The 14,393-nt window shown below is 38.6% G+C and overlaps 2 protein-coding genes across 2 annotated transcripts; both read left to right on the forward strand.

The window, feature by feature from the left end:
• The first annotated feature begins 1,890 nt into the window (after positions 1-1,890).
• LOC143587387 (sodium/calcium exchanger NCL2-like) lies at positions 1,891-5,670 on the forward strand. Its single transcript, XM_077068687.1, has 7 exons — positions 1,891-2,189; positions 3,508-3,705; positions 3,915-4,096; positions 4,223-4,341; positions 4,440-4,707; positions 4,792-5,091; positions 5,240-5,670. Exons 1-7 carry the CDS (start codon positions 1,892-1,894, stop codon positions 5,486-5,488), a joined length of 1,614 nt encoding a protein of 537 aa, XP_076924802.1. The 5' UTR covers position 1,891; the 3' UTR covers positions 5,489-5,670.
• A 530-nt stretch (positions 5,671-6,200) lies between these two features.
• LOC143587390 (sodium/calcium exchanger NCL2-like) lies at positions 6,201-11,168 on the forward strand. Its single transcript, XM_077068691.1, has 6 exons — positions 6,201-6,560; positions 7,352-7,540; positions 8,281-8,462; positions 8,555-8,673; positions 8,749-9,016; positions 11,118-11,168. The coding sequence occupies exons 1-6, from the start codon at positions 6,281-6,283 to the stop codon at positions 11,166-11,168; spliced, it is 1,089 nt and encodes a 362-aa protein (XP_076924806.1). The 5' UTR covers positions 6,201-6,280.
• The last annotated feature ends 3,225 nt before the right edge of the window (positions 11,169-14,393 follow it).

Genomic DNA, 14,393 nt, shown 5'->3' on the forward strand with positions numbered 1-14,393 from the left:
AGAGTTCGAAAACTCCCCGACCATCACGTTAGAATTATCGTTCACACAACCATCCAACCCATTAACAACATGTTCCCTGACAGAAAACTCATTAGCTTGAGAACATTCGCCCTCTTCACGATGCACATTATGGAACTCATCCTGCACGATATTATCATCACACTTATCCTCCTCCGGTAAAACGGAACCATCATCCTCTTCATACTCTACTACACATTCCGGTATCCATTCCCCAACATCTTCATCCACCCACACTTTAAAAATTTTTCCCTTCCAATTAATGTCCACCCGATCCACAATCCGTTTGCACTCTTTACTCAACACACCGATGAGAGCATACGATAAGTTGTTCTCTTCACCTGATAAGGAAGCCGATTGAACCACCTTGCCAAATCTGCTTCCAATCAAATCGAATACCTCGTCTAACATCAACTGAGCCGGAACTCCATGAACTTGGAGCCAGGCGATCCGACCCTCATCCACTCTAGTTCTATCAGACCAAGGTTCTAAAAACTCAAACCAGTCTGACCATTTGTCTTTGTCATTCAGGAAGGCATCCCTATCCCCACTAACGCAGAATACCAGCACCACTGAAAGCCCTCCCAGATACTTAATCTCTAATGATCTCCAACCATGCTTCCGAACCAACTTTTTCAGAGAAGTTAACGTGTGAAGATTCACCACCCTCCCCGTAAGAGCACATCCCTTCCAATGAGAAAACCGTTCCACCGAATCATCCACCTTAATCTCATCTACTTTGTTCCGATTTAACAAAGAATCAACAAAGGAACGCCCATTACCAACTGATGCATAGGGAACCCCATTCCTATCGGATCCTTCGGAACTAGGGTTTGTTTGACCACTAGGTTTTGCATGGCTATTAACAGGAACCGAAGCCGTCTTCCTCCTATTACCAGAGTCGGGTCTATGTAGATTCTCACCATCCACAAACCGAGAAATCGCAATAAACAACTTATACGAACCGATCCATACGTCAGATAACTCATCTCCCAACCGTTTGACATCTTTCACCTCGGAAAACGATACGAAAGCAAACCTCTTGCCCCATTTATCCAGCTTCCTAGCTATATAGGAACCTTTGTAACGACCAAAGCTACCCATAACATCTTTTAAGTCTTGCGAAGAACACTTTGGGGGAAGATTTGAGACAAAAAACTTCGATAAAACCTTGTTATTACCTTGAGACTGATGACCATTCCGTTTCCCTTTCCGATTACGTGGTTGTTCCCATTCTTCTGAATCCATGCCGCCGTGGATCGTCGAAGTGGAGGATCGTCGAAGTGGAGGCTGGGCGGCTGGGTCGGTTGGCGGCGACTGTGGAGGAGAGGGAAGAGTGAAGGTGGAGGAGAGGGTTTTCCGGCGACTGTGGAGTGGTGGTGGCTGTGGAGAGGGGTTTCCGGCGACTGTGGAGGGTTTTCCGGTTTTCCGGCTGGGTCGGTTGGCAGCGACTGTGGAGTGGTGGAGGCTGAGGTGTGGTGGAGGAGAGGGAAGAGTGAAGGTGGGAGATTAGGGTTTTCCCCGTAGGGTGGCGGCGGCCGGATCCCCTTAGGGTTTTCTAATGACACAAATTGCTTCAACCATCGTCACCTTCCTACAAGCAACAAGCTAGCTTTGTCTTCTTATAAAACATTTTGTTTAAACAAACCCATTTAAATAGCCCCAAGGATTCCTTAAAAACCTCCACATTCATTTTCACTTCTAAACCTTCTTATCAAAACTGTTTTCCTTATAAAACCCGGCCTAAAGTTTTCTTAAACTTTTAGAATCTTTCCTTCATCTTGGTTTCTTGCTCTTAGCAATCCAAGTATCCAACCCGTCGGTCACGGGTTCTCAAGCTTTTAACGGATAAAAAAAACCCGAAAAAAAAAAGATGAAAACATATGGGAAACTCGGTGGTTTTATTATTTTGTTGGCGGTTTTGATGAGTTTATTCGAAAATATAGAGGGTGCAACGGTGACATGTGAACCTCAATACGGATTCTTGCCGTGCACAAGTGGTGTTTGGGGACGACTGTTCTTGATCATGGTTTATCAATATTTGATGTCTTTGGGTCAAAGTTATATATCAAACGGGTCGGATAAATTCTTCAGCCTTATCGGACCGGGTATATTTGGAGCCGGTTTGTTCCACATTCTTGCAAACTTTCCAATGCTCTTCCTCATCCTTGGTAAGCATAGTTTCTTTACATTATTATTCAAAAATAAAAGTATGTGACTAATTCAGATATAGTCTCTCTTAATAGAATCATTATGAAGCTATCAAACAGCTCCTGTTTCTTTTACGTTTAAAGAATCTAACATTTCCTTGTATAATAGCATGCTTATATTACTAATACTTTTTTATATAGTAGCGCGTTCATAATTGATAAGTATACTCGTATTGGTAAGAAAACTTATTATACAGTAGCGTGTTTATATTACTATAAACTAAGTAATTTATCAATTTGAGTCCTTTTCGAAATTTCAATATATAGTCAACCACTACAAAACGAAAAACTTTCATGGATGGAAGATCCATTGGTGAAAGTGAAAAACATTATGAAATATATTTAGAGATGTATATTTTAATGGCTATAACCTTATGAAATAATGAAGACTTGGAAGAGAATGTTCAAGCTATTATTCTTGGACCAAGTCAAAGACAAACTTGGTGCCCGATTCAAGGGTATAATACTATAATAATTAATGTGAGTTGTTGATATTTTTTCTAGGTAATTTATGACAACTTGACCCACTTGTATTTGTATCCATGCATGCATATTGCATAGTGATCATAAAACAAGTCACCTGTGGACAGCTTTGTATGTTAATAATTCTTATTTTTTATTTTAAAAGTTACAGAAAGCCTATCTGTAATGATCATGAGGAGTCTATTGACCATGTTTTCGGTATGTGCTCGGTGGCTAATCGGATTTGGGGTCTTGTTGCTTCTTGGCTTGGCCTACCGTTGTCTTCCTCTTTGGCTCCGATTGAGCTGATGTCTTGGTGGGACACTTTAAGAGTCCAAACTCATAAGAAAGATATGATCGGGATGATTATATTTGTCACTTGGTGGATTATTTGGAGATTCAGAAATGACTTGGTATTTGAGAAGAATCGGCATAACAAAGAAACGATATTTGATGAAATTTTAAATTTCTCGTTCTTATGGTATAGTAGCAGAAATCGTAAATGTAATATTTCTAGGATCGAGTGGCTTAAGAACCCTCTATTGTATTTGTAATGTTTTATGTTTTTTTGTTCTAGCTACTTGCTAGGACTGTTTTTATTTATTTTTATAAAATACCGCCTTTTCAAAAAAAGTTACAGAAAGCCTTTTAAATATTCTCTAAATAAATGAAACCCACAAAACAAATAAGCAGAAATATTTTTAATATGATCAAAGTATTTTACAGAATATTATGATGTTACTATGCTAATTAATATTAATATTTTTCAGAGTAATCTTAATAAAATATGCTAATATGATTGACAAATATTTTTCAGAGAATGGATTAACGGGCGACGACAGGGGTGCATCTTTTAGTGCCGCAATGGGTATGAATGTGCTAGCGGGATCAGCAGTTATGAGTTTAACACTTATATGGCCGTCGGTCATAGCTTTCGGAAGTTATGATCTAGCCGATGATGATGATACCATTTCACCACAAGGAGAAATGACATCATTTATAAAGAAATTAACAGGTATTTATTGTATAAAAATATAAGTACCCGCAAATTAACGGATCTAGAAATATTTTTCATTGGGGGTGGTGGGGGGGGGGGGGTCATAGAGCGGTACTGTGTCCGCCCTGTACACAACCAATAATCAAATCACAAGCGCACTCAATATTAAATACAAAATTAAGTTATTAGTTTTGGTTTAATTCTTTTTTATCTTTATTTTGTTTTAGCTTATGGTCTTACAACTGATAATGAAACAAGCTACACTGCCCGATTAATGCTGGTGTCGATGATCCCGTTTCTAATCCTTCAACTCCCGAAAATCATCAATCAAACTTCGGTTACACATGTGATAGTTCTACTCACTCTCATTCTTTCGGCATCGTTCTTTATTGGTTACGTCGTGTATCAGGTTAGTCTTTTATGTTTCAAGCAAAACAATATCCGGAATAAATATATATAGGGAAATGATTAACTCGTTTACAACACGTAGCGTTTCGTATTTCAGTGAAGATAATTGTTTTTGATTTACATGTAGATCTTCCAACCATGGATTCAAAACAGAAGATTTGATTATATTAGACAAGAATTTGTCAAGAACAGATTATTGAAACTACTCTCTACAAATGGAAAAGCAAATGTGCAACTTATTAAAGAGTCAGTACCTGTCTTAAATTTTGGTTATTTTTTTCTTTCTAATTGAAAAAAAAAATAAAAAAAATTCTTATGGTATATTTTGAAATATTGATGTGCAGTCTTCACAAGGAACTTGACAAAAATCATGATGGTAAAGTAACCGAAGCCGAGTTGAAAACTTTGCTCTTAGGAATACAGCTGCAAGCAGATGGTGAAATAAGCGATGATCTTGTCGAAAGAATCATTGAACAATTTGATAGTTCAGGCGACAAATGTATTCAAGAAGACGAGTTTGTTAGAATTTTAACACAATGGCTCAAGGAGGCAAGAAAATCGCTCTCTAAGAACGATTATAATCCTCTTCATTTCTTCAAAAAATCTCAAGAGGTAAGAGCCTTAATTACATGTGAATGCCATTTCAGAATTTGAATATCATGTAAATGAATTATTAATCATCTTGTGTTTATATAGGTTTCAGATGAAGAGCAACAACAACCTTTGATACCCAAGACGAAAAACCCTAATGATCAGGGTTTGATTTCGGAATACTTGAAGGCTTTGGCTATGATAATATTTGGGACTTTCGTGACGGCTCTCGTTGCACTTCCACTCATAATGAATGTTTCGGGTTTTGCTACTGATGCGAATATCCCTTCCTTCCTTATCCCATACGTTATAATACCGTGCGCCATAAACATACCACGTTTATTATCAACGATTAATTCAGCAAGCCAAAAGACTCAACGTGCCGCATCTTTAACTCTTTCTCAGGTATCTCATCTATTCATCCATCCACTTATTAGATTCTTGTTAATGCTATATAATATATTTACTCTTAAATCAATTCTTGTCCCATTACACATTTATTTCAACTTTCAAGTTTTATGTTTCTCTAGTTATTGATTTTATCTTTTTGCAGATCTATTCAGGGGTGTTCATGAGCAATATGAGTAGCTTGACAACATTTTTGTTAACGGTGTTTATAAGGGATTTGCCATGGGACGTGTCGGCTGAGGTTCTAGTTGTTTTGGTCATTTGTGGAGTGATGGGAGTTTTCACAAGTATGAGGACAGTTTTTCCACTTTGGACAGGGTACGCGGGTTATGTGTTATACCCTACAACGCTACTCATGTTGTATCTTCTTACCGCGGTTTGGGGTTGGTCATAAGCTAGATTAGTTAGCTATATCCCGCACTACACTTTATGAATCAGGTTCTACTAGATGTGTTGTTTGTCTATATTCAAAATTTTTGGTTATGTTGCATATTACAACAAGTATTCTTTCATGTGTATTATAAAATTTTATTTTCATATCATGTATGTACATTAGTATATCAAGTGACTGATTCTTGGTGTTTATCATTGTAACTGTTGCTATGTTAAGCAATTTTCCATTGTCCTTTTTAACAAATTTTAAGGTGTTTATGATAACTGGGTTCGTTTTCTTCGCCATTTTAAGGTGTTTTATCTTAAGATAAAACTATCTGTTATTAGAAAATGCGGATCAACTAATAAACATCGTACAACAACTTTAATATTATTGTCCCATTCTTTTTTGAATTACATTTCGAAATTATTTTTATGTTTTTATTTCTTTTTTTATCATTTCTAATATATGTTCTCTTTAACTTTTACAAAATTATTTAACTTGTTTGCTTATTTATTCATCAACATTTCAATACTCATTCAACTTTTTTCTTCTCTCATTAATCTTCCCCTATATTGTGTACGTATTAAGATAAATGTTTTTAAGATATTTCACAACCACGAAAATTATTTTATTTTATTTTATTTTGAATCAACCATTGTCACCTTTCAACAATTTGTTTCCCTTTGGATTCTAGTACAACAATATGTTTAAATCAACCCTTCATAGTTCATACACTCACAAAGAATCTTATCCACCAAACCAAACATTTTCAAGATTAAATCCAAACGTGCTTTTATCAAACCATAAAGGATGATGAAAACATGCTTTTTGTTTGCGATTTTAATCGGGTTTTGTGGGAAAACAGAAGGCGCAACCGTGACATGTGAACTAGAATACGGGTTCTTGCCGTGCACAAGTGGTGTTTGGGGAAGACTGTTCTTGGTTGTGGTTTTCCAATACTTGATGTCTATAGGTCAAAGTTATATTTCGAAGGGGTCAGATAAATTTTTCAGTCTTATCGGACCGGGTATATTTGGAGCCAGTTTGTTCCATATTCTTGCAAACTTTCCTACTTTATACATTGTTCTTGGTAAGCTTCATTTCTTCTCATTTTCACACTTTTTTCTTGTGTTAGAAAATTTCTCCATTAACTTGCATTCTAACATAAACATTAAATATCATATATTTATTTTGCCATATTTAGAAAGTTAAAAAATATATGTGTAAAGAGATATTTTTGGAAAGAAAAAATGTTAAACATATTTACTTGGAAATATACGGAGAACAGTACTCAAAAGTTAAAGTCAACATATTCATACCAATATTTTCAACACTTTATGACGTTTGCAACACTATTTGTATTTTCAATACTTTATTTTGTATACATTAATTTACAAACAAAATGTTTATTTGATATAAAAAGTTAATTAAACTTTTACAAATAACTTGAATTGATATAAAAAATCATAATTTAAATATGAAAATATATGTGAAAAGAGGCGATGACGTAGAAATGTAAGAATTTGTTAGGATATTTTAGGGGTAGGCAGAAAATGAGTGATTTTAAAGAATTCATGAAAAAACATGTGTTAGCTGACTAGACGTGTTTGTAATTGCATTTAGTTTGTCATCAATGATGGTCTTATAAACAAGTTAGCTTCACTATAACTTTTATGCCTTTGCTAGCTAGCATGCATATCAATTGAGATACATTTATGTAGACAAGGAAAACTTGCCTAGAAAACTAATATTGACAAAAAATAGCATAGCTGTGATATTATATGTATAGAATGTCCAATATAAATATCATAATAGTTTCAGGTATTGGTTATATTTGATTTAACGGATAAGGGCATAATATGTTTGGTGATAAATTTGCAGAATCAAATTTATCAAGTGACGACGCGGGTGCAGCTTCTAGTGCTCTAATGGGAATGAGTATCCTAGCAGGATCAGCAGTCATGAGTGTAACATTGATTTGGCCCTCGGTAATAGCTTTCGGAAGCTATGATCTTGAAGAACAGCCACAATTTCTAGAAGAACAGCCGCAATTTCTAGCCAGATTAACAAGTACTTGATTAATATACAACAATGCATAGAGTCAGTGGCGGACCCAGGATATTTTGCCAATGGGGTCCCATATTTTCGGTGTTCAAATTTTTCGGGTCGGTCGTTGTTCAGGTCGGGTCGAGGCGAAGAACATAATAAAAAACAATATCATAATAAAACTTTCTTTTCAATCATCACTACCTGAACGGGTCAAAATGGGTCGGGTTGACACATAAACACTTTGTTTTCCCTTTCTTAAACATTTTTGAGATAGAACCTAGATCCACCCTTTCATAAGCATGTGTTGAAAACCATTAACTTAAACCAGTGAAAAATAAAACTGATATTTTAAAGTGTTTGAATGTTTCTAAAGAAAACCATGCATAAAGTTGAAAACAATGATATGTATTTTAGAGGTGTTTGAATGTTTCCAAAGTTATCATTGCAACATTAGCAATCAAATGATTGATTAACACTAAAAATTAACACAAAAAACCAAAAACTGAGCCTTGTAAGACTTGAACCCATGACCTTTCAAAGATAAAACAAGGGACTTTTCACCAGACCACATCAACATTAATAGTATGGGTTCCAAGTATTAAATCTTATGGGGTCCTCAAAAAATTTAATATACCGCTTCTAATAAATTTTTAAAAAACATTGGTGTCCCGGGACCCCGATCCACACTATGTGGGTCCGCCCCTGCATAGAGTACATGGATATATAATGTTATATGTTCTTTCTATTATTTATTTTTTCAGCTTATGGTGTTACAACCGATCGTGAGACAAGCTACACTGCAAGACTCATGCTTGCGTCGATGATCCCATTTCTTATTCTCCAACTCCCAAAAATCATCCATTCGACTTCAGTAACTCGAGTGTTAGTTTTAATAACACTCATTATAACATTGAGTTTCTTCTTTGCGTACGTAGTGTATCAGGTTAGTCTTTTCTTCATCAACATATTAATATATAAGTTTTATATCTAAGTACTAAGTAAAGCTAGCTAATTGATTTCGATTTCCACGTGTAGATCTTCCAACCATGGATCCAAAACCGAAGATTCGACTATGTGAGACAAAAATATGTCAAGAACAAACTACTAAAACTTCTTTCTCTAAACGGAAAAGCAAATGTGCGGCTTATCAAATAGTTAGTACTTGCCTTGATTTCTTCTCTTTCTTAGGAACCGAAAATCTTGTGATTGAGTGAAAATCTGATGTGCAGCCTTTACAAGAAACTCGACAATAACCACGATGGTAAAGTGACCAAGGCTGAGTTGAAAACTTTACTTGTGGGAATTCAAGTGCAAACAAACGGCGAACTAAGCCAAGGTTTTTCGGATAGAATCATGGATCAACTTGACTTTACAGGAGATGAATTTATTCAAGAGGAAGAGTTTGTTAGAGTACTTACAAAGTGGCTATATGATGCAAGAAAATCAGTCGCTAAGAATGATTATAACCACCTTAGGTTTTTCACCAAACCTCAAGAGGTAGGCTTTTATTTTGTTTACCCTGATAAGTCATATAAATAGAAAGACTAAAGAATCAATTAGTCCATTAAGGAACATTTCCACAAAAATAAATCAATCCTATAAAGAAAATTTATCATTGGGTGCTGCTAAACATACCCCCCTATTCCATTTTTACTAAATATACTCCCCCCTGAACTTATTACATAAATTACAATTAGCTCTTAACATTATTTATATATATATTAGTCTTTACAAAATTACTTTCATTTGATAACCTCCATTAAGGAACATTTCCACAAAAATAAATCAATCCCATAATGAAAATTTATCATTGGGTGCTGCTAAACATACCCCCTTACTCCATTTTTACTAAATATACTCCCCCCTGAACTTATTACATAAATTACAATTAACTCTTAACATTATTTATATACATATTAGTCCCTACAACATTACTTTCATTTGATAACCTCCATTACATATATCAAATTAAAAACTATCAGTATTACTATTAATTTATTTTTTTAATATTAATATTTTTAATATTAATATTATAAATATTTATAATATCTTTTTTTAATTTTAATAGTATATATATTTATAATATCCTTATTTTACCATTTTATCTTTTACAAAATAAACCAAAACCCTAAACCCTAAACCCGAAACCAAACCCTAAACCCTAAACTCGAAACCGAACCCTAAACCCTAAAACCGAAACCCTAAACCCGAAACCCGAAACCGAACCCTAAACCCTAAACCCGAAACCGAACCCTAAACCCGAAACCCGAAACCGAACCCTAAACCCTAAACCCTAAAACCGAAACCCAAAACCCAAAACTCGAAATCATAAAAAGAAAACGCAAATTGTAAAAAAAAAATATTAAATCCTTACTTTTATGCTAATTTGGTAATTATATGATTTTAAGTGTTAATATGAAAATTGGTTTTTCCAAGGGAGGGGGGGGGGTATGACAAGCAACCAGGGGGTACATTTAGCCTAACCCTTTATCATTTAGCCTAACAAGAAAGTTTTAAAAGCCGTTCCAATAAAGAAACCTTGCTATTGCCAGCATTTCTCCGGGTAGATAAGTCAGGGGGTTTTATGAGCAGTTTCCTCCTAGAATGGTTGGGCGCCATGCTTGAGCATTAAACATAAATGGAGGGTTGTAACTAGGATTGTTCAAAGGGTAGGACCCGACCCTTTTACCTAATATCTGACCCGGACCCTTTTAGAAAGAAACGTAGATCCGAAACCCTACTCTCTAAACAATAAAAAGGGTCAGGTATAAATAAGGGTTTCAAGAGTCCAACCTTTTACCTCTTAAAACATTAATCACATCTTTTTTTCTACATTTACTAGTTGCATATATATGACATATCTTATATATTAGTTTATCATATGAATCATAAAACTATATTTTCATTTAATAACATAGTAAAGTCTAACTTCGTACGTTTATCAACCATTTGAACTGTTACAAATAAAATTCACATTCATGAATTACATGTAGAGAACAATTCAATGGCTCTCATATATCTGTTTCCAGTTAGTAGTATGGCCAATTATTTTTTATTTTTCTTAGTAGTTAGGAAACTGCGGGTGAATCATATTTGACATATAAATCTCTCCTAATTTCAGATGAATCACGAATCTGATGTATATCTAGAAACTAGTAAACGGGTCAAAGGGTCAGACCTTTGAAACCGGTTTACCCTTTAAGATGAAATTTAAAGACCCTTAACCCGACCCTTTTTATATACCATGGTCTAATTAAGGGTTTTGTGAGTCGAATAACCGGGTTTTAAGGGTTCAACCCTTATCTTACTCACCCCTAGTTGTAACTAATATATGGGCTATGAAGAAGCATATCATTGAAATTAATATTTGTTAGTACTCTTATCAATTGAACCATAATATACCATACAATATAGATTCTCAAATTGGGCCCGGACTTGGGCCAACTGATATTACAATCCGCAACAAATCTATCAATGATTTATTTTAAGCCTTTCATATAACTTAAAACGAGGGCTGGAAATAATGTAGGCAAATATTTGCAAATGCTACACATCGGGTAATTAAGTAGTAAAGTGACCATTTTAAGTATTTATGTAGGATAAAGACGAAGAACAACAAGAGCCTTTGATACGTAAGAAGACACGATGAAGAGGTAGGTCCCAGCAGAGCCCAGTTGGACCCGCAAGACTCACCTTGAAGAGGGACGTCTGCGCAAGGACCAACTGGTTCCGCAGGACCCACCATGCTCAGAGATGAAGACCTTACGCGCAGTACGCCAGCTGTTCCCGCAGGGAAAGCCTCCTAATGGTGAAGTACCCCGCCTGTCCCCGCAGCTGCGGATACAAGCCATCAGGGAAGGCTACCCGCACTAATAGCAAGGCTACACGCACAAGGCACTAACTCTCAATAATTCAGTGTCACCTGAAAGAATGAGCAAGGCGGGAATACTCCCGCCCAAATGAGCCAGTCCGTATGCTTCTGGAAGATCTTTTGTACTATACCTGCCAAGGTATGGACAAAATAGATAAGATCTGACCAAAGCAGCCCATGAACCAATCACAGGGTGACAGCTCACCGACAACAGTACGAGGAGCATGCTCTAGTACTGTTTGTCACTATTAGCCGCTGCCTACTCACCAACCCTTGTCGTGGCACGCACATAGCCTGCAGTTGGTGGAAAGGAAACAGTACACAGCCGGCCTTGTCACTATCAGCCGCTGCCTACCCACCAACCAGCATGGCACGTGCGTAGCCCATAGTTGGTAGAACAGGAATATTATACAGCTGGCTGTACCTGCTTGGAAACCTACCTTCGGCTATAAATACTCCAACACCTTGGAACGGTATCATCATCTTGTATTTTGCCTTCACTAGCTATTTCTCTCAATATACACTTATATTCAGAGCAATCTAGTCTGATTCTCACGCCGGAGGGTGGTCACAAGGAGGAACCCCCCCCCCCCCCTTCTCAGTGACGAGCTCACAGTGTCTGTTTTGCAGGTCATCTGAAGAACATCCTTCTTTGCCGGACCTAACCCTCGTGGGAAACATTACTTAACCCCCAGATTATCCATAATCTACTCGGGGTCAATTAGTGTTTATTCATTGGCGCCATCCGTGCATAAAAGCTAGAACTAATTCAGTTTTTTCAAAACTTCTGAAAAAATGGTTAACGTTACTCCGGTTCCAAGGCCAGTAAGTGACCAAGAAACCCCGGTAACCACAACCCCAGCTACTGGGGGGAACACCGGCGGTTACACAAATTTTACGAACACTACCCCGGTTACCCAAGCCGGGGCAAGTGGAGTAAACAATATTTCACTGGGGTTCACTGATGCCCAGTTGGAGAAACAGACGAGGCTCCCTCGCCAAACACTCGATCAAGTTAAGGCGTGGGCCGAAGCACGTCAGAAGGAATTCCAAGCTGAGTTGGATGAACGCTTGCGTTCACTCCAACAGGCTGACGAATTCGGAAGCACTCGACAACAGCTCAACATGAACAGTGAGTGCGAGTACTCGGACGATGATCGGGAGGAATCCGACACTGACGCGAACCCTCGCCATAGGGCGAAAGGGAAGCGTAAAGAAACGGACTTCCAACCAAGAAGGAATTTCGGAGAAACCTTCAAACCAAGGAACGCGGGGGGAAACCCACGCGACTTCTCCAAAACCTTTAGACCAACTGCTGCAAATGCGGGAACATCCAAGTTTGAAAGGGACATTGCGGAAGCAATCGCCCCGAGAAGTGCCAAACAGATGTCCAACATCGGCACTTATGATGGTCTATCCGACCCAGACGATCACTTGAACAGATTCATAGCGGGGGCAACCGTCAGTAACTGGACGGAACCCACGTGGTGTTATATGTTCCAGATGACGCTGGTTGGAGCGGCCAGGGCGTGGTTTGATCGTTTACCGGTCCACTACATCTATGATTGGGCGGACTTTCAACACAAGTTCAGCCAACACTTCAGTCAACAGAGGAAATATACTGAAGAGCAGTGGACGATCCTCAACTGCGTGAGAGAGGAAGATGAATCTTTACTAGACTTCATCACTCGCTTCAACTCCAAAAAGCTGAGTCTGGGCAACATAAGTGAAGATCTTGTTCGCGCCGCTTTCATCCAGGGCGCCGAATACCCAGAGCTTATCCGCACGTTGACGGGTAAGGACGGCATGCCATCCACATGGGATGCCATCATGACGGCGGCCAAGCGCTTTGCCGAGACGGAGAAGCAACTGGGTAGGGATCTTCCCCAGAGTACACACCTCTACACGCAGAGGACCAGAGAAAACAATGTTCGGATCGCCCGGCAGAACAAAAAGAGGAAGCTAGGTATTTGGCAGTCAAGGGTAAACTTTGACACCTCATCCAGCTCTCGCCCTCTTGTTGGCGGAAGGGATAACACGCACCCTTCAAGCCGAAAACACCGGTGGACGCCACTCACCAAAAGCGTCACGGAGATATTTGCCACCGAAAAACTCCCATGGCCAAATGCTCCAATGATCCGGCAGCGACCTAATGCGGATCAGAGCAAATCCTGTGACTTCCACGGGACAAAGGGTCACAATATAGAGGAGTGCACATCCTTGAAGGATATTGTTGAAACATTCGTCAAGGATGGAAGACTTGCACACCTTGTGGCATCAATCAAGAATGGAGGAAGGAATGATAACCGGTATAAAGGCAACGGACGAAAGCCCGTTGACATCAGCATCCACATGGTTCATGGCAACATCAGAGGAAGAAAAAGACGAACGACAGAACCATGCTAATGGAAGGAAGCTGAGGTGCGCTTCCCGCGAGTGCCAGGAGGACCCAACAAGGAAGGCCCTATCATCATCAAAAGCCAGCTGGGGCATTACATAACTTCCCGCACTCTTGCTGACAACGGCGCCTCGTCAACGGTTATGTACAGGCAGTTCTTCGACAAGCTAGACGACGAAGACAAAGAACGCCTGGAAACGGTTTACGCCTCAATGGAAGGGTTCGAAGGCAGCACAAACACCCCCCTGGGTATCCTATCTTTCCCCGTCATTCTCACGGACGGGAAATACTCCCGCACAGAAGACGTGGACTTCGTCGTAATGAGGAAGCCACATCACACATACGACATTCTCTTCGGGAGAGACGGGATGGCAAGATTCAACGCCGTGGTATCTTCAGTCCACGGCATGATGGGATGGTCAACTGCTGAGGGTGTAGCGATGATCACCGGTATCCCCCAGGTATGCATCGCATCCGTCTCATCTAAACCCAAACCAAAGATGGCTAAACCAACCATCACCGAACCAGAAAAATGGGCCCTCAATGGCAAATACCCTGACCAGGCTGTTACAATTGGCCCAACAATAACTGATCCTACGCGCACC

This window comes from Bidens hawaiensis, unplaced genomic scaffold, assembly GCF_021521415.1.
Source record: "Bidens hawaiensis isolate Kalapana, Puna unplaced genomic scaffold, B.hawaiensis_p1.1 tig00035476_1, whole genome shotgun sequence".
Taxonomy (NCBI): Eukaryota; Viridiplantae; Streptophyta; class Magnoliopsida; order Asterales; family Asteraceae; genus Bidens; species Bidens hawaiensis.